The sequence below is a fragment of the Pelophylax lessonae genome (genome assembly GCF_965119305.1).
Source record: "Pelophylax lessonae genome assembly, chromosome: 11".
In the NCBI taxonomy this organism is placed as follows: Eukaryota; Metazoa; Chordata; class Amphibia; order Anura; family Ranidae; genus Pelophylax; species Pelophylax lessonae.
In genome coordinates this window covers 58713221-58737150 of record NC_138778.1, presented here as the reverse complement: position 1 = coordinate 58737150, position 23930 = coordinate 58713221, and the positions used below count along the sequence as shown (strand labels likewise).

Below are 23930 nucleotides of genomic sequence, written 5' to 3'. Positions count from 1 at the left end.
CATGTTACATATTGCACCCAGATTAAGCATGTATAATGTAACATGGTGGCAAGCAGATCCCTCCCACACCCCGAAAACGTCTCCCTTCCCCAACATTGTGTGGGGGTCACTCATCATTCAGGAGATGAACTTGTAATTCTCAATGTAATAAAGATGTGGTGATCGTAGTCTGCACTTATAGGCCAATGACACTTCCCCCAGTTTAGTAACTGAAAGGTCATACCTTGAGCTGGAGAAAGAGTTTGCAGGAGCCTGGCATTGCACCCATGATCCACTGATCGGAATTGCAATGCTTTTCAGGCTCATTTGCAAAAAAAGTAATTTCTGCAAAAATATATATACTGTATTTCCTATTTTTTTTTGCAAAAGGTGGACTTAGACTTTAAAGTGTATGTAAATCTAAACAATGATCTACTCTTAAGCCGACCATAGACGGTTCAAATCTCAACCAACTCATGAGGAAACGGCTGAGATTCGAACCATGTATGGGCAGGCTGAATGTACCCAAATTGATCGACTGATCAATTTAGTTACAACCAGCATGTCAGATTTAACATGCTGTAATAACCGCTAACAAAAATCACTCTGGGAGAACACAATGGCTCCATTGGGGCTGATGGGGGAATCAAGCGATTTTCTTTCCTTCAACTGGTGGTTGCAAGAAAGAAAATCGCTCCATCTATGGCTGACCTTACTTGCTCCCTTTTTGCCAGTAAATATACCATTAAAAGTGTTTTGTTATATCTGTTTAGTAAGTACAAAAAAACATGTTAGTCCTGCAAGCAATCCAGTGCTGACCTGTGCACTATGCACTATGTGTTATCCCAAACAATATAATGAACCCTACCAAGTTCTCCCTGATCTACATCTGATCTACTGTATGTGATGGTGCGAAGGAGTGGGGGAGATGTTATGTAGGACTAACACAATTCCCGTCCTAAGGTGACAGTTCTCTTCATAGGTACAGTACAACAAGTATGTTTTGTCGCCCTAGGACTGGAAGTATATTATTGACTGGACCATCAGTTAAAAATGATCTACGTGATGGTGCGAAGGAGTGGGGGAGATGTTCTGTAGGCTTAACACAATTCTTATCCTAAGGTGACAATTCTGTTTCTTCATAGGTGCAGTACAACAAGTATGCTTTGTTGCCCTAGGACAGGAAGTATATTAATGACTGGACCATCAGATAGAAATAAATGAATAAAAGATTATGAATGCGGTTAACACATCTATGGGCTGGTAAGCTGCAATAAATTACATTTTTGGTCTATGGGCTGGTAAGCTGCAATAAATTACATTTTTGGTCATGGGTTTAGATATGGTTTAATGGCTAGCAATTGCTACACATACTGTCGTATGTAGTAGCAACTAATATCGCAAATTTAGAGCATTATTATTATTAATGTAGAACATTTTATTAAAATGTAGATTTATGTAATTAGCTGAATTCTAGACAGATAAGAATAAAAGAAAAGAAATGCAGCCACCACATCTAAGGACTGGTAAGCTGCAATATATTACATAATTGTTTTTGGGTTAAGATGAACTTTAGGTAATAATTTATTTTTCTGAACTCACGCAGTTCCGACAATAGGTTGACAAGGCACCTGCATTGCATTCTGGGACATACCTAAGCTTCAACAAAGCAATCAGCATTTGCATACCATATATGTTTAATGTTTTGGGGCTCCCGTAGTGCTGTGGATATATACCAGCACTTTATGATGCCCGCTACTGCAAAGTAACTTTAGTTTAGACACTATTTTATATCAACACATTCGCTTTAGGCATGGGACAGGATGTTTGCAATTTACCACCCCCTTGTGCAATTCTTTCCTATTGCAAGCTCTGTCTCCTTGTACATTATCAGTTTGGCATAAGATCTTCTTTGGCAGCCTTAATTGAATGACTTCCACCTCTTTAACTTAATAACCTAGAACACAAATGGGTATTGCAATTTAAGTGCTAGCCAAATAGCGCTCATTTCAAATTAGCACTTGCAATAGAATACAAAACTAGGCGATAATTCAGGAAACGGTTCCACTTTGCTCAATTATGGGTAGGCTCTGGCAGTGGAAGCAATCTGATGGAGAGTGGGAGTGATATCAGACACAGATACTGGCAGTAAAGTCAGACGGGATGGGAAAAAAAATGAACGAATGTGAAATAAGACACTGTTATGTAATACAACATTGCTCATTCAGTCAATGTGATGTGAAGCACAAGAACTATATATGGAACGTGTCGTGATAGCCTGGCTAAGAAAACGAAAAGAAGTAGAGCTGGTGAAAAAGTTTAAAGGGTCTGTTCGCTCAAAACTGATTCCAGTTATAGGTGAATGCTGGTGAGTGCAATCATCCATACTTTCCCATATCTCTTGGGGTCTCCAGGGAAGAAATCTTCTCACCATGCCCAATATCTGCCACACTACAGAGTCTCATGTTTCTCAATGCCCATATTCTTAAAGAAAGAGTAACCAAGAATTTTTAACCTGGGTATCCATACCTCTTGACGGTGTAGGAACCCATTGATGGGAGTATGATACTGGTTTACTGAATAATTTAAAACACAATAAACTAAGATTCAGTGCATTTTTGAACCTGAAATAAAAGTAGAAAAACTGACTTGATATATCAGATTAGATGCACAAAAAATTGTTACTAACTGTACCTCCAGCAAAAAGCTTACTAGATCAGGGCTTGACAAATTTGCCTGAAATCTAGGAGCCAGCTGAAAAAGTTAGGAGCCATTTTTTTTTTTTTTAAACAAACAACCAAGCTTTATTTCCAAAAATATAACATACTAAATTTAAACATAAAGACGACTAGAACCCCACTCTCCTCTATAGCGCAATCGGATGGAAACAAACTGTCTGTCTCTTTCCATCCGATGCCATCTGATCCGATCCACGGGATGGATAGAAAATAGAACAACCATCCGTCTGTTTTTGGTGGACAGGATCAGATGGCGGCAGATTACCGCTCCATAGAGGAGACTGAAGGGCTTGATCAGGTCTGCCTGGAAAACTGACAGGCGGACCTGATCAGACAGCCCGTATGAAAGGGGCCTTCGGCTGTGTGGCTGAGGCATGGCGATGAGGAAAAAAAAAAATATATATATATATATATATTTTTATAATAATTGAAAGAAAAAAAAGAAAAATATTAATTTTTTTATTTTAATAATTTAAAAAATAAATAATAATAATAACCACACTCCCTGTCCTCTTACCTTTAAGCAAAGGTAAGTGGACAGGGAGATGAAGCCTGCAAAAACTTCCCTCTCATCTCCTCTTGGGAAGGAGATGGACAGGCATTGAGGACAGGCAGAGGAAACAGCCATTAGTGACTTCTTGTCAAACTCCCGGCCACCACAAGAGGGCGCCAGTTCCCTGTTCTCTCACTGAAGGAGGCCGAGAAGCCGCGGCCTCAATTATCAGATGGCGCAGTAGTCCGTGCACTCGGAGAGTGGGTGGGGGGCGCAAAAGGGACAGGACACCTCCTGCAGTGCACCCCAGGTGCCAGGTCGCTAATTCTAGTCGCCAATGCAACCTGGCGCCCGGGGTTTGTCGAGCCCTGTACTAGATATAGCTAGATTGTGTACTTGCGAATTGCCTTTTTATATATACACAAATATGATAACATCCTAATGATTTTATTTTGGATTTTTTATTACCAAGCTATCCATATATATTAAAGAAAGCTAATGAAATCTTTGAAGTTATACTGGTGCCCAATAAGACTGGTGAAGATGAGAATTTTTGACAGTCTGGTGAAGGGGGTATGGGAACCTATCAGGCAATACATTGGGGTCTGTAATTGTAAAAAGGTTAGGCACATCTGGCTCAGGTCTTGCTGCCACTGAGAATAAATTGCTGGTTGAATAAATACCTTTGAGCCTACACAAAACTTAAATACCTTTTTTTGGATCTGGTGACCCCTTTGAACAAGCCAAATATACCGGTAGTTCTATTGCCAACAGAAAATATATCAGGCATTAAAGTTCTCCCAAAAAAGATATTTTTTTGGTAGGTCTAAGAAAATAAACCTAAACTTAATGGAAAAATTCAAAACGACCCTTGCAGTAGGGCTCCCTCCTGCACAGGAAGGGTTAAATCCTTATTTTAGTCTATGGTACCATTAAAAAGCAGTTTTACTGAGTTATCTCTCAGGAGCTTCCACCTCTTTGTGCACTCAAAGTAAAATTGCTTTTTAATAATACCTTAGACAAAAGTGAACATTTAACCCCTGCAATGCATGGGGAGCCCCACTTCAAGGGTAGTTTTAAACCACTGACAATTTCTTATATCTCTTAGCGACTCTATTGGTAAGATCTCTGTGTTTTTGGTCTCTTAGGTTTGCACACCTATGAGAGATTCCACCTCTTCCTGTTTTTTTTTTTTTTTGCATTTGATATTAGTTAGAATATAAAAGGAGGTGCTGGAAGACACAAAAGTGGGTGGAAATACTCGAAACCCCTAGGTGGACAGGAACAGAGCTGAAAATAATGGCAGGAAGATCTCACTGTTGGATTGTCCAAAACATATAAGAAACCAGGTAGTGACTCTGCTCACCCGGTTTCACCTATAACGTAGACATCACTTTTGTGTAGACTGACCCTTTAACTTTCATGTTTTAACCCTTGCAGGGGAAAAAAAAGAGAATATGCTTATTATGAGCAACAGCTCCATTTTCCTCTGCAGTTTATTAAATGATTTGTTTGTGGTTACTTTAAATATATCTGCAATGGAGAAATAGATGTATGTGCTAGGTTATGGGGCCGGTCCTGCTCCATACTGTTCAATGTTGCTGACTTGCTGGACTGTATTGTCTGCAAGATGAAAGTAGAAAGGCTATGAAATGCATCAGAGGAGATGTAAGCGGGAGAAGATGCAGTAACATGTGGTAGGAAGATGGAATCGGGAAAGGATACATGATGATTTAAAGGTCAGCAAGAAAGAAGAACACAGAACATCAGTGATAAACACAACTTTCTGAAGTAGTGTACCTGCGCTGGCATACATTCAGTTCTACAATTATGGGAAAACTTAGCCAAAGGGCTTGAGAATCATTGACTACAACAACTTTTGCTTAGAGATTTTCTTCAGTATCCTACTTAATAGCAGATGTATTAAAATAGGTGTCAGTCAGTGAAAACTGTTACAATGGACATAGACGGGCAGATATTTCATCTAGGATTTACCTTCTGAGACATATATAGGTATTGATGTCTACAGAGTTCAAATCAATTTGCTTTTAACCGGGGTGTTCTTAAAAAAATAAAACTCCGCCACATAGTAACATTGGCTGTTACTATTGTGACCCCTGGATATTACCTACAGTGCCACCAGTCTTGGGTGAGAGCCACCAATCAGTGGGTCAGAGCCACCAGTCAGTGGGTCAGAGCCACCAGTCAGTGGGTCAGAGCCACCAGTCTTGGGTCAGAGCCACCAGTCAGTGGGTCAGAGCCACCAGTCAGTGGGTCAGAGCCACCAGTCAGTGGGTCAGAGCCACCAGTCAGTGGGTCAGAGGCCACAGTTTGTCAATTCAAGCATAATAGTGCAAACCAATTGCCAATGGTTATGTACAGATAAACTAGCTTACAAGGAAATATAAATAACATTAAGACAAGATTATTGTATGTATAGTTGAGAGGGAGGATGATCCACTGTGTGAATTTATACAGAATTTAGAATTAGTAGATGAAAAACTGCCCAGTCTATAGCCACTGGTAATATGCCAAAAACAATCATCATAAAACATTGTGTCTTCTCAGTGTGGGTCTCCTACCTGATGTGTTCTGTCAAAGAGTCTTTAAATGAATGTTGTTATCTTAGGCTACTCATTGTCTCCTCCTAAAAACCTAAGCTATTGTCCCTCCCCATCTATTTCCCTGGTCCCATACTCACGCAGGAACAGCACATGAGGACCATAATGAATGACTCCAGAATACCACCAACTCCCACCACCCAAGTAAGACGAAGAAAGAGGATGACACCAAAAATATTTTGTAGGCAGGGAAGGTACACCCCCATGAAGGTTCCCATCCTTGGAGCCTGGAAGGAAGAAAGAAAGAATGTAAGCAATTACATGCCAGATGTTTGCGTCAGCAGGATTACCCTTAGCATTTTTCTGAAAGAAACCTATTTTATAGGATTAGAAAAATCATATTGGTAAAGACAGTTTGATGTGCTATGGAATCACCCAGGTTTCAACATTATGACTAGTTATGAAAACTTTCTATCATATTGCAAATAACGCAACAAGGTAGACATTTGGTTAATTGGTTGATTCTTTTGCATTCAATTCTTTATTTGTAAAAAGAAATGATTCAATAATATATTAAATACAAATGTTTATAAGCATTTTCAGTTTGGCATTCTGATATACATATACTATATTTTTATTGTAAGGGAGCAGGTTCAACTGCAGGTGGCAGCAGTAAACCATGCACGAGACAGGGATACCCAAGAATAGTCCATCTAACAAAACATCTGCTTGTTCGAGCAACTAACTAAACTCTGTTCAGTTTCTGGCCAATCGGGAGCCCCTAATGGCTTCCTTAAAACAAACAGGCAGCACATGTACCCTTTTAGATTTCTGTCAGCAGTCAGGATTTTCACACAGCAGTTTGCTTTCATGGCAAAAAGGGCATGAGAGTCCTGAGCGAATACTTTACAGGTGCACTGTGTATGTTTTCCAAAGTTCTACAAAGCCTCTGGATTCCAGGACCCAGAACAGGAAAGAAGGCTAAAGCGCGGTCATCAAGTTCCTCCTAGAACCCTGCCCTCCTGCATGCCCTCGGGGTAAAGTGCCAATCACAGTGGCCCTTTACCATGTAATAAGCAGCTATCCTGTGACAGAGGATATTTACATTGATAATTGGGGCACTGATCATCAGTGCTCCAATTGTCAGTGCAGCCCCATCACTGTCCATCAGTGCTGCCTATGAGTGCCCATCAGTGCTGCCTATCAGTGAAGCCTCATCAGTGCCTCCTCATCAGTACCTATCAGTGCTATCTCATCAGTGCCCATCAATGCAGCCTCATCTGTGCTCATCAGTGCAGCCTATCAATGCAGTCTCATCAGTGCCCATCATGCAGCCTCATCAGCGCACATCAGTTAAGAAGAAAAATTACTTATTTACAAAAGTTTATTACAGAAACAAAGAGAACTTTTTTTTTTCCCAAAATATTCGGTCTTGTTTCGTTTGTTAAGCAAAAATACAAACCTCTGTGATTAAATACCACCAAAATAAAGCTCCACCTGCCTAAAAAAAAATAATGATAGAGATTTAATTTGGGTACAGTTTTGCATGACCGCACAATTGTCATTCAAAGTGCGACAGCACTGAAAGCTGAAAAATGGCCTGGTTGGGAAGTGGGTGCAAGTGGTAATAATGTAAAGTCTTGCAGAGCCAAAAATGATCTCCTGTCCCATTCCCAACATCCACTGTAATAAATAAATGATGAAGCATGATCTGTATTTAATTGGAACTCTTTGCCCAAAAGGTAATACCTCAATGACTCTAGTGCCCACTTTATGGCTGGGCACTTCCTTTCAACTATTGAATAGTTTCTCACGGCATGAGGTAAATTTTCAGCTAAGGTATACTACTGGATGTTCTTCCCCAATAACTTCCTGAGACAAAGACTGCTCCCAGGCCAATATCTGTTTGTACAAAAAATGTTTGACTGAAGTTAGGGGTGGTTAATACTGTTTTTTTTTATGCACTACTGCCTTCAACTTTGGAATACTCACAAAGTTAGGCACAGACCTCTGGTAGTATTCTACATTCACTAGAAAAGTTTTAAGCTGTTCTCTTCACACTGGCTGGGGTATATTGGGGGCTTTATGAACTCTCACCTAACACTCCATCCCAAATACCAGACTTCTTCCAGGCCTATTGCTCATTTTTGGATTGGTTGTTAACCCAGCCTTACAAACGGAATCTAAAACTGTCTTCTGTAGATGGGAATCCCAGTCAAGACTAAAAATGCTAACATCATCTAGATCAGTAGTTCTTAACCTTTTTTGAGTCAGAGATATGTTTCTGTGAGGGATTGCTTCTGGAAAATTGGTGGCCTAGTCTAGGACTACTAATATGTGCTGGTGTCCCCTGGCAGACTGCAACAGTGATTGAACCAGATCTACAGTAGGGCAAAAAGGGCTTAAATTATAGGCTAGATTCCCAGAGAACTTGGGAATGTAATTGGGGGTGCATTTACTTTACACTCAAGAATTACAATTGATTTTTAAATACCAGGCCAAAAAAAAAACACTGCTCAAACCGCTCTTATGTTTTTGCTATCTCTAAATAACTACCCAACACATGAGAATGGGCAATATCCTACATCATCCTTTTGTGAGACTGGGGAATCACCAGCAGCTCCACATATTGCTCCTGTTACTTCTTTAAACAATACAGTAAGTCATGGTATACTGCAAAATAGGGGTATACTAGGTTAATATCTGGTTCTTGTGGTACACCGTTTAGCATCTTTTTATATGCATTTACGAAAATGTAAATCCCACTATTGTGTAATGCCAAAATATTTCCTGGCCACTGGTATATCTGTTTTTTCTGCCATCGGGGCAGTTTCCTCTGACTCCCTAACCATGTGGGAAGTTGTCAGGTACATTTGGCATAGGGGTGTCAACACCCCTGTCAAGTTCAGGCATTATAGTCATTTCATTTACTTCAGACACATTTTCAAGTTTTTTCAATTCCTAAAACAGTGGAAAAATGACAGCACTATAATACATTTTTAACCATACCCAGACGTGCTTTACCTATCCACTAGGTGTCTCCACTGAGAGCACCACAGAAGGGTAGTCTTTAGCAGCACCATGTACAGCAAAAATATACAATTCTACCATCAAGACTGAGCCAAGCTTGGCAGGGTCCACCAGACTTGCAGGGACCAAGGCTTCCAGAGTCCAACAATGCCCCCACTAGGTGTCACTCTATTGTATTAGGACAGTCTCGATTTCTAGGTGGGCTGCCAGAACAGACATGACAAATAGTTGCATACACCCCACCCCCGACACATTCCATAGGTTTATGTAATATGTGACAATCAGCAGCCACATGTCCCAGTCCTTGGCACCCCCAGCACCTAATATGCCCCTCACAAGGAAAAAAAAACATTTGGGCTAGGAGGCATTCATATCTGGCATATTAAGAGCCTGTTAATCCCTTGAAAAAAAGGAACCATCTTACCCGAGGTTGAGGTCTTCCTTTTTCCAGGGTTTATGACTTGGAAAGCACATCCCAGAGATAGACCTTGGTAGCAGTATGTTGCTCCATAAGGGACACCAGCCCATCTACATTATTGGAGTCTGCATGTCTATTGCACCACTGTACTTTAAAGGCTCCAACGTAACAGTCACAGACTACTTGCTCCACAATCTAAGCAAGGTTGAGCACCTCCATTTGCAACCACTTGTTTGTGAGGTGGAACAAATCACACATCTACGACCTTGCAGGCTTCCATGGGTCATATTCCTTTGTAAACACACTGCACTTGGACAGTCATGGTAACCCTGACCAGGATTTCTCTTCTGAGTTTGGGATACTTCTTGGCATCCTGAGGTTGTAAGTCAAAGTGGGCCTTTTGAGTCTCTCCTATTAAAAAAGGCGCTGGCACATCAACCCACTGGTCCTCAGGTAGCTTCTCATGTCTGCAATTCTGAGGTAGGCTTCAACATCTTCCTCCATGAGACACTTTCTGTAAAGCACTTTATACCAGCTGTGGAGGTGCAGATGCCAGCACTGTGCCACCATCTGCCTCTACAACAGGGCCTGTATCTGCTGCTGTAGAGGCAGGTTCCATTGCTGCTGTTGCCGAGTAGGCTTCAGCCAGTTGTTTGCCAATAATAGCCATTTAACGAGCTCCTCTATTTTATACAACAGATGAGGGTATGTTTCTAAATAAATTCAAATAGCTATTCATCCAGCAATCTGCATGTACATTCTGTGTGATTTTGGAAAAAACAATGTTCTTAGAGAGAATAAGCAATTAAATGTAACTATTTATTGGTTACATTAATTTGCTAATTCCCAAGCATTCTCTAGAATTCTTAGATTGTATCTCTTGTTACAAAGATGTATATATTTCCAATGCCCCTCAGCTCCATCTAGTGGCCATAATGCAGTATTTTACCACTGCTCATCATAAAAGAACAGCCATTCAGTGGAGAAAATAGCCTACAGAACATTCGTTTCTGCTCAATCCCCAGAGAACGCATTTACATGCAGATCCGCTAGGCGAATTATTAGGTACATTTTTCATAAATAGACCTCTAATAGTCTGATTCTTTAAGGAACTGCCTGCATCTGGGCATAGAATTGTAAGGGGTGGGGGAGGGGGGCCTGCTTAACTGGTAGTGGCAGTGGAGAGCAATGTTCACCCAGAAATAGTCCAAGCAGGTTTGTCCTGCATTTTTATTAAGTAAGGCAGCAAACAAACATGGTTTCAATGCAGGAGGGTTTTGTAGAGCAAGTTCATAGCATAAACCATCTGCTTGTCCAAGCAGCTAAATAAGCCCAGGTTAGTTCCTGACTTAGAGAGCGGCCCCTGATGCGTTTCCCAAAACTTTTTAGCATGCTGTCAGCAGTCAGTCTTTTAAAACGCTAGTGGGCAGAGAGAGCAAGAGCCCTGCGCATCAGTCAGCTCTCAACAGGCTGCTGTCTGTTTGTTTTGGGGAACCCATTAGGGGGTACCCTGTTTCTTTTTTATTAGGGTATTTACCCTCTCTTTTTGTCCTGGTGAGCACTGCCATTGAGACAGAAAATGATGGGAAATCCAAAAATGTAATGTAGTCACCAGACTAGGAGGTGAGCAGATATCTTCCCATGGGGACAGCTGTTACATTGACAACTGCCTATGATGAGATTTCCACTTACTTTGGAGAGATTTCCTCTCACTTCCTGTTGTGCCAAAAAAATTAAAGTGAATCTTCCCGATGGGGCACTGGGATGTGTTTTAAAGGAAAAGTGCTATTTAAAACAAAGTACACTTACCTTTTTTTCTCTTTTTTTTTTTGCCTGCTTACCCCCATCCTCTATTTGTGTCCATCCAGCGCTGCAAGTATTCACTGTCCTGGTCATACCTGAGCATTACAGCCCCACATAATCAATGTCACCTTCTCTGATTGTCTTCAATCCTGGGACACAGCCCTTTAGAAGTCCATGGGGCATTGAATACTTGCATCGCTGGATGTAAATAAACTGCGAAACCAAGGTTGTCAGATCAAAGTAAGTTTGCATCTGTGGAGAGGGGAAGGGGGGTCAGGAGGAGGGTGTAAAAAGGATAAATGTACTTTGTATTAAAATGCAATTATTCTTTAATGTACTTTTTCTTTCCTACCTGATCTTTTTTTTAATGGTTATAATTAATTTTGCACTTGAAATTAAATTTTGCCTATGAGAGTCCTAGAGTGTAATGTGATGCACTCTCTGAAGAGCAGAATCTGGTTTATATTGGATTTAGACTGGATTTTCTGGAAATAGATATTTAGTGTACAGCATATTGCAGAATAACAGTAAGCATCTTTAGAAAGTAAAAAATGGAGTCTTACCTGAATTGGCTTCTTCTTTGCCCCCTCATTGTTCTCTGCTTCTTCATGCTCCCGTACACCTTGTGTCAGATTGGTATAGTTGGCCAAACCGCTAAGTAGTGAGGAGACCATAGGACTTGTGTCCATTTCCTCCTGTAGTACAAGAGATTAAAAAGGAAGCGTAGGTTAGGTAAAGCTATAAAAAACATTAAAGTGTAAAGATGCTGAAATTCTACAGAGCTGCGTATACATCATTGTGCCCCATAGTATACAGTGGGTACGGAAAGTATTCAGACCCCCTTAAATTTTTCACTCTTTGTTATATTGCAGCCATTTGCTAAAATCATTTAAGTTCATTCTTCTTCCTCATGAATGTACACATAGCACCCCATACTGACAGAAAAACACAGAATTGTTGACATTGTTGCAGATTTATTAAAAAAGAAAAACTGAAATATCACATGGTCCTAAGTATTCAGACCCTTTGCTGTGACACTCCTATATTTAACTCAGGTGCTTTCCATTTATTCTGATCATCCTTGAGATGGTTCTACACCTTCATTTGAGTCCAGCTGTGTTTGATTATACTGATTGGACTTGATTAGGAAAGCCACACACCTGTCTATATAAGACCTTCCAGATCACAATGCATGTCGGAGCAAATGAGAATCATGAGGTCAAAGGAACTGCCTGAAGAGCTCAGAGACAGAATTGTGGCAAGGCACAGATCTGGCCAAGGTTACATAAAGATTTCTGCTGCACTTACGGTTCCTAAGAGCACAGTGGCCTCCATAATCCTCAAATGGAAGACGTTTGGGACGACCAGAACCCTTCCTAGAGCTGGCCGTCTGGCCAAACTGAGCTATCGGGGGAGAAGAGCCTTGGTGAGAGAGGTAAAGAAGAACCCAAAGATCACTGTGGCTGAGCTCCACAGATGCAGTCAGGAGATGGGAGAAAGTTGTAGAAAGTCAACCATCACTGCAGCCCTCCACCAGTCGGGGCTTTATGGCAGATTGGCCCAACGGAAGCCTCTCCTCAGTGTAAGACACATGAAAGCCCGCATGGAGTTTGCTAAAAAACATCTGAAGGACTCCAAGATGGTGAGAAATAAGATTCTCTGGTCTGATGAGACCAAAATAGAACTTTTTGGCCTTAATTCTAAGTGGTATGTGTGGAGAAAACCAGGCACTGCTCATCACCTGTCCAATACAGTCCCAACAGTGAAGCATGGTGGTGGCAGCATCATGCTGTGGGGGTGTTTTTCAGCTGCAGGGACAGGACAACTGGTTGCAATCGAGGGGAAGATAAATGCGGCCAAGTACAGGGATATCCTGGACAAAAACCTTCTCCAGAGTGCTCTGGACCTCAGACTGGGCCGAAGGTTTACCTTCCAACAAGACAATGACTCTAAGCACACAGCTAAAATAACGAAGGAGTGGCTTCACAACAACTCTGTGACTGTTCTTGAATGGCCCAGCCAGAGCCCTGACTTAAACCCAATTGAGCATCTCTGGAGAGACCTAAAAATGGCTGTCCACCAACGTTTACCATCCAACCTGACAGAACTGGAGAGGATCTGCAAGGAGGAATAGCAGAGGATCCCCAAATCCAGGTGTGAAAGACTTGTTGCATCTTTCCCAAAAAGACTCCTGGCTGTATTAGATCAAAAGGGGGCTTCTACTAAATACTGAGCAAAGGGTCTGAATACTTAGGACCATGTGATATTTCAGTTTTTCTTTTTTAATAAATCTGCAACAATGTCAACAATTCTGTGTTTTTCTGTCAGTATGGGGTGCTATGTGTACATTCATGAGGAAGAAGAATGAACCTAAATGATTTTAGCAAATGGCTGCAATATAACAAAGAGTGAAAAATTTAAGGGGGTCTGAATACTTTCCGTACCCACTGTATAGTAAGGCAAGGGAAAGTTCCCCCTAGGGGGTGGGACTATGTGAGCGACCAAACATCCAAAACAATATATTGAGATCAAATTAGATAAAAACTATCATTTTATTATACATACAGTAAAAATGTGTACAAAAACTACACGTCTCACAACAATATAGAATCGCTCAAATGGAAAAGTTACGGCTTACAACAGAAGGTCACACAAACAGTCACTATGTATGACTTTTCTAATTTTTTTTTAATAAAGTTTAAAATTGTGAAAAAAACAAAACAAAAAAAAACAAACAGTAAGTGGCTGTGATAAAACATATGTTCCAAATGTACCCAACGTGTTTCAAGTGTAGGCACCCTTCTTCAGGGGTCTGTTGGTTGGGAACTTATCACTTCCACAGGTGTCATTTGTAATGACCAAGGAGCCGTGTGTTAAAAGCAATATCATACACCAAGTTTATTAGAGATGCCAGGATGGAAAATATGGAGAACTTCATATAAGTAACTAAGAAAAAGGGGTATTGTCACATGGTGTTAAAGCTTATCCTTCAAGGATCTCTGCTGGGGCTGAGAGGGTGTCCCTTGAAGGAGGGTACCAAGGAGAAGAAAGGGGGAAGACGGACAGAGATTTGTGCACATAGTGCAATGAATAGTGAATAGTATATAATAAATGTAATAATTTGTGTTAAAGGAACAAAAAACTCAAAATAACATCAAAAGGATTATAAAGGACAAACGAAAGAAAAAAGTCCCTATATCTAGAGTCCATATTGGAGGGGAAATGTGAATCTTCAACTTGTGACCCAAGTGGTTGTTAACACCATTATTAGAATATGTGAATAAATCAGCCACCACCAACATCAAGGAGGCTTACCAGAGCAACTGGAGCCAGTTTGGCTTATGCCTAATGGGTCAACACAGGCAGTGGTGCATCTACACCTGGTTAGGAAGGGAAGAGGATGGTTGCAATCACTTGCGTCACTTTCAACTCAGCTTTCCACACCACAAAGTACTCCACCATCAATGAAAGTGACTCAATGGGGAACCCACAGGTCACAGTGGGACATAAAGGTATCTTCTCAAGTTAAGTTATGCTCAGTCAATAGATACACAGAGAGAAAAGACAAAAGGACCTCCACATTGTAGAATCGTAAAAAAGAGGATTTATTTAAGGATTAAGAACACTTACAGTTAAGTGGCTAAAGGTAGGCCTTCAACAAAAAATATAGGTTGATCTCCATTTGTGCCATTGCACTCCATGTTGTCTACTGAATATTTTGATGAAGGCCTACCTTCATCCACCTAACTGTAAGTGTTTGGAGTGTCTTTATCCTTAAATATACCCTCTTTTTTACGGTTTTACATTATGTGGAGGTCCTTTTGTCTGTTCTCTCTGGGTATCCATTGACTGAGCATAACTTGAGAAGATACCTTATGTCCCACTGTGATATGTGGATTCCCCATTGAGTCACTTTCATTGATGGTGGAGTACTTTGTGCTGTGGAAAGCAGAGTGGAAAGTGAGTGCAACCATCCTCTTCCCTTCCTAACTAGGTGTAGATGCACCACTGCCTGTGTTGACCCATTAGGCATAAGCCAAACTGGTTCCAGTTGCTCTGGTAAGCCTCCTTGATGTTGGTGGTGGCTGATTTATTCGCATTTTCTAAATATTTGGACTTTTTTCTTTTGTTTTGTCCTTTATAATCCTTTTGAGGTTGTTTTGAGTTTTTTGTTACTTTAACAAAAATTATTTACTATGAAACTATTCACTGCACTATGTGTACCTGGCTATAGTAACCTATATTTTTACTTGTGTAGATATCAGTCATTGATAGTTTTTACCAGTGGCGGCCCGTCCATGGGGGGCGCAGGGGCACCACCCCTATCCATGCGTCTGGGCCCCCTAATCTACATGCATAGCAGACGCATAGATTCCTTAGGGTTTGTTTTTTTGAAGCACGTGATTAGAGCCAGAGGCTCTAATAGGCTTCAGAAAAGGGTGGGCTCGGGGCTTAGAGCACTGCGCCCTGAGCCCACCCAGTTGTGTGACAATAGCAAATTAATATTCGCTATTGTCACACAGATCCTCCTCCTGGCCAATCAGGAAGCGGGTCCTGAGACCTGTTTCCCGATTGCCCAAAAGGAGAAGCCATGCCATTGGCCAAGGAGGAGGAGGGAGGAGACGCAGGAGACTGAGGAGAAACCGCCGCCGCTGCTGCTGCCTGCCTGCCCTCCACATGTTTAGGGTGAGTAAGTGAGTGAGCCGGCGACCGGGGGGGGGGGGGTATGGTGTGCGGGCTGGTGTGGTCCAGGGGTGGGGAGGTATGGTGTGGTCCGTCTGTTGCCCCCCCCGGACCCATGGAGCACCGGCCACCACTGGTTTTTACACATACATTGACACACTTTAGATACAAATACTGCTGCACTTTTTGTTTCATATATTGTACACAGACTGTCTTCTGTTGTGTTGGCTGCTTAGTTTTTATTCCACAAGGCTTCTAGCGTGGTATATTTTGGCTATATTTTAAGCCGTAAGGCTTCACTACCTGTTTCCCTTAGTGAAGATGCCAGTGTTCTGCCACAAACTCCAATTTGCCAAAATCGCAAACCACATAACTTCCAAAGACTCTCCATTGGAGATTTCGACCACTTGGTGTTTTCACAGAACACTGGCAGCAGTGGTCCTCAACTCCGGTCCTCAGGGCCCACTAACAGGCCAGGTTTGCAAGATAACTAAATTACATCACAGGTGATCTCATTTGCTGCTCAGTGATTGCAGTATTCTAGTCTGCATCTCAAGGTAATGCAAGGTAATACTTAAAATCTGGCCTGTTAGTGGGCCCGAGGCCCGGAGTTGAGGACCACTGCACTACAGTACACGAAGAGTTGGCTGTTTTGACAGAACAACGGGTAAGGAGGAAAAAACTTGTCGCCGCCTTGGAGGCGGCCATGTTGTTGGTTAGTAGCGGGCAGACTAAGAACATCCACCCATTACGTGTACCGTAGTGTATACACTGCGGGTGTTCTGTGAAAACACCAACTTGTCAAAATCTCCAATTATTGCTGCTGAAAAGTCACTGAAAATGACATGGTTGGAGATTTTGGCGAGTTGGAGTTTTCGGCAGAACACCGGCGCCTGCACCCGGAGCTGATGGACGGATCGGCTTGGGGTGCCAACACGGGATCCCTGGACAGGTAAGTGTCCTTATATTAAAAGTCAGTAGCTACAGTATTTGTAGCTGCTGACTTTAATATTTTTTTTTACAGGCTGGAACTCCGCTTTAAGCAAACAGCCAGCCTTCAGGCACCACTCCTGGAAAAGCCTTCTGAGGAAAAAACATTCCCTTTACACCTACACATTGCCTAAAACCTTAAAACATTTACTACTGTAAGAGATTTGATGTTCCAAACCTTTCTTCTACATCCCAGGGTTTGTTTTTGTATTTTTTGCTCTCTCTGTCCCATTGGGGAGATCCAACCTCCTAAAATATCCTGATCACCAATGTTACTGGGAATAAAAGTAAGGATAAATCCACAATTTTGAGCTGCCACCAGAAGAGAAATAGAAGGAAAATCTTCCAATGGGGACATTTGTTTCCATGACAACTGTCTAGGAGATTTCCCTCATTTGTGAAAGACATTTACCTCTCGTTGAGCTTATAGGATGAAAATTGAAAGGGAATCTTTCTAATAAGACACAGATGGCAAAAAAAAAAACGGTAATATTTTTTCTACTTAAGCCTCGTACACACGCACCGATTGTTGGCCGTGAATTTTCGGCCAACGTCCGATCGGCCGATTGTCGGCTTGTTAGTATGATGCTTCCGACAACCGACTCCGACTTTTCGGCTGAACAAAATCTGGTGTGCAGGCTATAAAAGGGACCAAAAGTGTGTTATTTGCAGTATTACCAGGTAAAAGGTCGCTTCTCGGCCTTTTGGCTAAGATCAAGTGTAGTATCTGTTCTTATCAGTGTTGGAATGGAGCCGGAAGGTTAGTATCGGTGGTGGCCGAAGTTAACCAGGGCGCCCCGGAACAACCGGGGGACTGGAGTAGGCCAAACCAGAGAAAGCCGGATGGTTCCAATGCCTTCCTGATTTGAATGGGTCCGCCCCTGTCAGTTTGAAGGGAGCGGGAAAGCCGGTTTCGCCAATTTTCCGGTTAGTACTGCTCCTGGATGTGATTGGTAAGGAATGGCGGATGGTGGTGGGGGAACCTTTCCTCCTGGGTTGAATCTGGCCTTGCAAAAGGCTTGTCCCCAGTTGAAGGCAGGTTCTCCCTAAGCTGTCTAAAATTCTCATGCCTCCTGATGGGATAGGGCTACACGGGGTCTGGCCGGGGGCTGAGACCGAAAAAGCCCGTGGTGTATGTGCCCCTGGGGTGGCAGCCCAGGGGTGCCTCAATCTCACTGGTGAGGGGCAGCTCACCTGAGTTTTTGTGGCACCTTGGTCACTGCACCATCACACTTTTTCAAGCACCTGCCTCTTGGGGTGGGCCTTTTGGCCAACACCAGAGGAATTTTTTATTCCTGGCCGGGGGGCCTGCCGAGGTCTTGCACTTAGGCACTACCCAGCACTTCTCCACTTCCCTTTTCCCCACTCTGTTTTTCTTTGTTGTGTGTCACGTTTGTCCCTTTTGGTTGAGCACTTTTGCACGACTTTGATGGCGTAGGTCCTCGGGCCTGCCCTGTAAGTCTTGGGAGGGGGTGGATATGGCCTTTTGGCTTAGTTCGCCGTCTCCCTTCGGGGGAGCCCCACCTAGTACTCGGGGTGGGCTGTTTCGGCAGTCCCCCTGAAGAATGGGGTCTGCCCGGCTTCGGCTGGGTGGACCAAAGTGAGTACCTCAGTCCCTGTCAGGAGCTTCGCGCCCCGGGGGATCAGGGTCAGGGCCCTTCCTCTTCGGAGGAGGGCCATGTGTACGCCTTGTGCACTTTTTGTGTGTCCATGTTTGCGTGTGTGCACTTTTTTATGCACCGGGTGTAAGTCTTTTGAGTGTGTTTCACACACCACGGGCTTAAAAAAAAAAGAAAAAAGTATTACCAGGTAAAAAAAAAGGATAAAAAAAAACCTGAATGAAGAAAATGAATGCAATTGAAAAATAGACCCGCGCTAACCTAAAGTAAGTCTAATAAGTGTGTGTGTGGATATTGCAGCTGCTGTTCACCAAGTAAATAATATATAAATTATTAATTTAACACAGCGCTTGCATGCATAAATAAAAAATGCATAAATATAATCATGTGACTCAAAAAGATATTTGGAGGCAAATATCTTTTTGAGTCACATGATTATATTTATGCCTTTTTTATTTATGTATGCAAGCGCTGTGTTAAATTGATCATCTATATATAAGAAAATGAATGCAGCCACCACATCATGGACTGGTAAGCTGCAATATATTACACTTTTTGTTTTTGGATAAGTTTAAAAAAAAAATAGATTTTCAGTGATTTCCTCTCTTGAATTGTTATCAAAGTGCACCCTATAATTAATTACTTGATCATTTATTATTTACCGGTATTTGTATTACCTTCCAGGCAAACAGTCAAACTAAAAAAAGAGTGTCAGACTGGAAGTCTCCCATAGAGGCTGTGCCATCTCCTGCCTTATTTTTGACAAAAAAACACTTGTTATTCATTCATCAAACAATTGTACTGTTAGAATTACACTAAAGAAAGCACAAAGCTTAATTAACCACTTCTGGACCGGAAGGATTTTCCTCCCTTAATGACCAGGCCATATTTTGCGATTCGGCACTGCGTTACGTTAATGGACAATTGCCCGGTTGTGCGACGCTGTACCTAAATAAAATTGATGTCCTTTTTTCCCCACAAATAGAGCTTTCTTTTGGTTGTATTTGATCACATCTGCCATTTTTATTTTTTGTGCTATAAACAAAAAAAGAGCGACAGTTCTGAATATAAAAAAAAAATATTTTTCACATTCTGCCATATAACATTCCCCAAAAACAAATTTAAAAATCAAATTTTTTTAACATTTTAGGCCAATTTGTTTTCGGCTACATATTTTTGGAACAAAAATCGCAATAAGTGTATTTTGATTGGTTTGCGCAAAAGTTATTGCGTCTACTAACTACGGGAAAGATTGTAATTTTTATTGTTTTTTTTTTTTTTTACTAGTAATGGCGGCAATCCGTGATTTTTAGCGGGACTGCGACATTGCGGCGGACAGATCGGACCCCTAACTGACATTTTTGACACTTTTGGGGGGACCAGTGACATTACTACAGTGATCAGTGCTAAAAATATGCACTGTTACTGTAATAGTGACACTGGCAGGGAAGGGGTTAACACTGTGGGTGATCAAGGGGTTAAATGTAAGACTAGGGGAGTGCTTTATAACTGTATGGGGGATGGGCTTTTGAAATGATCATAGAGACCTGTGATCCTATATCGAAGGATCACAGGCACTCTGATAATTCCAGGGAGAAGAACGGTCAGCTGTGTTTACAACAGCTGACCGTCCTTCTCTCTCAGCAGGGAGCGATCGCGGGTGGTCGGCGGCAATCGGAGCCGCCGGCCCCATGCATCGGAGTCCCTGCTGCCGAGTGGGGGTGGGAGCGTGCCGCTGGCGGCGCGCGCTCGCCTCCTAGCAGCAGGCGAACGACTGACGTAGGACTACGTCGGTTCGCGCAGGAGGGGCTGCCTGCCGCAGTATATCTGTGGTGGGTGGTCCGGAACAGGTTCATTGACAGTTGCTTTCCTCCAACATCTTGAGGAGAGGATTAGTTATAACCTCCAAACTTAGGCAGCAGATAGGGCAATCTCTATGGTGGACTTGTGCTGTTCATTTCGTTCTGAATAATTATTTTCAGGCAACTTTTTTGTTATTCGGAGATTCCGATATATCAGAATACTCGAATTGCAGTATAAACAAAGTTTACCGAATGCTCGGATTAACTAAATAAAATTCATCCGAATTTCAGAAATTCAAATTGAATTTTACATCAAATTCCAGTCAAATTCGAACTGTAAACATATTTCTAAAATCAAAGACTGTGTATTTTTACAGTACCATTTCGAAATAATGCTGTTTTTGTTAAGCCAAAGTTGATTTAACCATTGGTCAACCAGCCGCCATAAATACGGCGGCATGTCAACTCTATTACGCGAAACAACGTACCTGTACGTCGCTTTGTGTAACAGATAGTGGAGGTGTGCGCGCACCGCCAGAGGGGGAGCCAATCAGTGGGTCCGACGGACGCAATGTCCATCGGCCACCCGTGATCGCTCCCCATGGAGACAGAACGGCAGACCGCTGTTCTGTCAGATAAACACAGGGATCCTGTGCTCCTCCTATTTAGGAACACAGGCCTCTGTGTTCATCCTGTGAGTCCACCCCCACACAGTTAGAAAGCACTCCCTAGGAGCACACTTAACCCTTTGATCGCCCCTGGTGTTAACCCCTTCCCTGCCAGTGTCATTAGTACAGTAACAGTGCATATTTTTAGCACTGATTACTGTATTAGTCTCACTGGTCCCCTCAAAAGTGTCAGTTAGGGGTCCGATCTGTCTGCCACAATGTTGCAGTCCCACTAAAAATCGTACGCATGCGCAATTTTCAGTTGAAATAGCGCAGTGCCTTATTGCAAAAAATGGCCTGGTCATTAAGGGGGTAAAACCTTCCGGTTTTTCTAATCATTTGATGACGATTTTTTTTTTTGTTTGTTCACTTTGCCACATTCAAATCGAAAAAAAATAAAAATCTAAAGTTTTCGATTCACCCGATTAAAAATTTATCGAATTGAACGTTTTTCGAATCGAAAAAAAATCTGTAAATTTGAAGAAAATTTAATAAAGACATAAAACTAATTTTGAATACGAATCCCGAAAATGAATTGAGTGAATCAACCAAATTTAACGAAACAAAATAACTAGATTAACAAATCTAAACGAAACAAAACATATTTTTTCGTCATGCACATGTCTACTCTGTGGGTGGTTAAACTGGCCATACATGGATCAAAATTCAGCCATTTCAGCTGCAACTGGGCGAATCCACGTATGGCCGTTACTGCTCATGATCAACTTCTCATGAACTGCTGGAAAATTCCAGTTCAATCAGCACTGCAGCCAATAGGTTGCAGTGCTGATCTGTGTATTCTGACAGCAGGGTGGCGGGGTCTCCCCGCCGTGTCATTGTATTTTGAAACTGAATATGTGGATGGGGAACTCGGTTCAGTTCAGGGCCGGATTAAGAGCATCATGGGCTTGGTGCTGAGGATTTTGAAGGGCCTTAAGGGTGGTGCCTTGGCATGCACCCAGAGGAGGAAGGGTGCAGCCATGCATGCCTAATTCAACATGGGATGCTGTCTCTGAAGCCCATAAACACATCCATGCATCGGTAACTGTCCCTCCTTGTCCAGCCTTCGTGCTGTGTGGGGAGGTTCTGAGGGAGCTGCCTGGGGAAGCGAGCATAGAAGCCAGACTTCTGTGCAGGGGCGTAACTACAGGGGTTGCAGGGGTTGCAATCGCTACCGGGCCCCATGCTCCAGGGGGCCCGGTAACAAACCAGTGGGTGAACTTTTAGGATCGCAAAGGTCACACTTGCGACCGGACCCTGGCATTGCACCACTGTGGGGAGGCCCCAAGATTGTAGAAAGGGGGCCCACTGCAGAACTTGTGAAAGAATCCTGCTGCGGGACTGAAATAAAAGGCCATGCAACGAGTGTAAAGAGCCCCAGGATTAGTGGGAAGAGCCCTGGGCTTGAAGGTAAGGGCCCCGGCCAGGGGTCTGGGGGGCCCTTCATGGTTTCTTGCATCAGGGCCCTGAAGGTTCTAGTTACGCCTCTGCTTCTGTGTTTACAAGTGACAGAAGAGCGGTAACAGTGAATATGGCCAACCCGGGGCCTATATAAAGGTAGGGGCCTGGAGCTGCAGCTCCAATAGCCCCTACGTTAATCTGGCCCTGGTTCAGTTGCATTCCATACACTGGCTGGAAAAGAATACAAGTCAATAAGAGGATACAGCTATACCTGAGGTGTAAGGCACCAGTAGTAGGACAACCATTTAAGTAGAGCATCAAAATGTTCCCAACAGGGATAGATACCAATAAAAACTTGAAAGAGGACGTATCCCCCGCTACCAAAAGAAAAAGTTTGAACTGAAATTGGGTTTTAAAAACCTTTGGTGCAATTACACTTATATTGGAGCAACCCCTGCCCCCAACTTCCACTCCTAGTGATATACTACTCCGCCCTGATCCAATGAGATATTGATGACCGATCACTGGTCACACGGCTGGGCCCACCCATGCACTCTGCAATCCTATTCATTTGTATAAACTTCTGAATACTCCTACTTGGGATTTCATAGGCGAGTGGACTTATGGTGCACATGAGAAGGCCCTGTTGAGATTGGGGACAGTTGACCAAAAGACTGGGAGGGGTGCTGGGGGTACTCTGATATATAAGTGTATGCACCAAAATGCAGTTTAATGCTTTTAATCGCAGTAATAAAAACACTTGGGTAAATGAATATAAACCAATCCACACCATTCTTTATAATTCTGGTATATACTTTTTACCCACTTCCCGACCACCCGCCGCCTTTTCACTGCGGCAGGGTGGCTCTCTTTACTGTGGCAGGAAGCTAGGGGGCGAGCACGCGCCTTTGCCGGCGCGCTCCCGCCCCCACTCGGCAGCGGGAAAGCCAATTACCGCCTGACACCCGCGATCATTCCCCGCTGAGAGAGAAGGACGGTCGGCTGTGTTCTTCTCCCTGAAATGATCACAGAGCTCATGTGATCCTGCTATATAGGATCACATGTCTCTATGGTCATCTCAGAAGCCACGCCCCCCCACAGTTAGAATCACTCCCCTAGGGTCACATTTAACCCATTGATCACCCCTAGGGTTATCCCCTGCCAGTGTCATTGTTGCAGTAATAGTGCATATTTTTAGTACTGATTACTGTAGTAATGTCACTGGTACCCCCAAAAGTGTCAAAAATGTCAGTTAGGGGTCCGATCTGTCCACCACAATGTCAAAGTCCCGCACATCGCCGCCATTACTAGTAAAAAAAAAAAAAAACAATAAAATAGACGCAATAACTTTTGCACAAACCAATCAAAATACGCTTATTGTGATTTTTTTTACCAAAAATATGTAGCAGAAAACAAATTGGCCTAAAATGTTAAAAAATTTTGATTTTTTTTTGAGAATTTTATATAGCAGAATGTGAAAAATATTGTTTTTTTTTCAAAATTGTTGCTTTTTTAATGTTTTTTAGGGCAAAAAATAAAAATCGCACAGGTGATCAAATACCACCAAAAGAAAGCTCTATTTGTGGGGAAAAAAGGACATTAATTTTATTTGGGTACAGCGTCGCACGACTGCGCAATTGTCCGTTAAAGCAATGCAGTGCCGAATCACAAAATAGGGCCTGGTCATTAACTACTTGCCGACCGCTCACTCGAGCTCTACTGCGGCAAAGTGGTTAGTTATCGTC

General features: G+C 42.5%; 1 protein-coding gene across 1 annotated transcript in view; it reads right to left on the bottom strand.

Annotated features, from left to right (window-relative positions):
- SLC12A5 (solute carrier family 12 member 5) overlaps positions 1-23930 on the bottom strand; it is a 148880-nt gene that overhangs the window by 86779 nt on the left and 38171 nt on the right. Inside the window, exons 3-4 of the mRNA XM_082272063.1 lie at positions 11586-11717; positions 5912-6058 (exon numbers count right to left, since the gene is read on the bottom strand). Of these exons, the coding sequence (XP_082128189.1) occupies positions 5912-6058; positions 11586-11717 (279 nt within the window). The remainder of the gene's footprint in view (positions 1-5911; positions 6059-11585; positions 11718-23930) is intronic.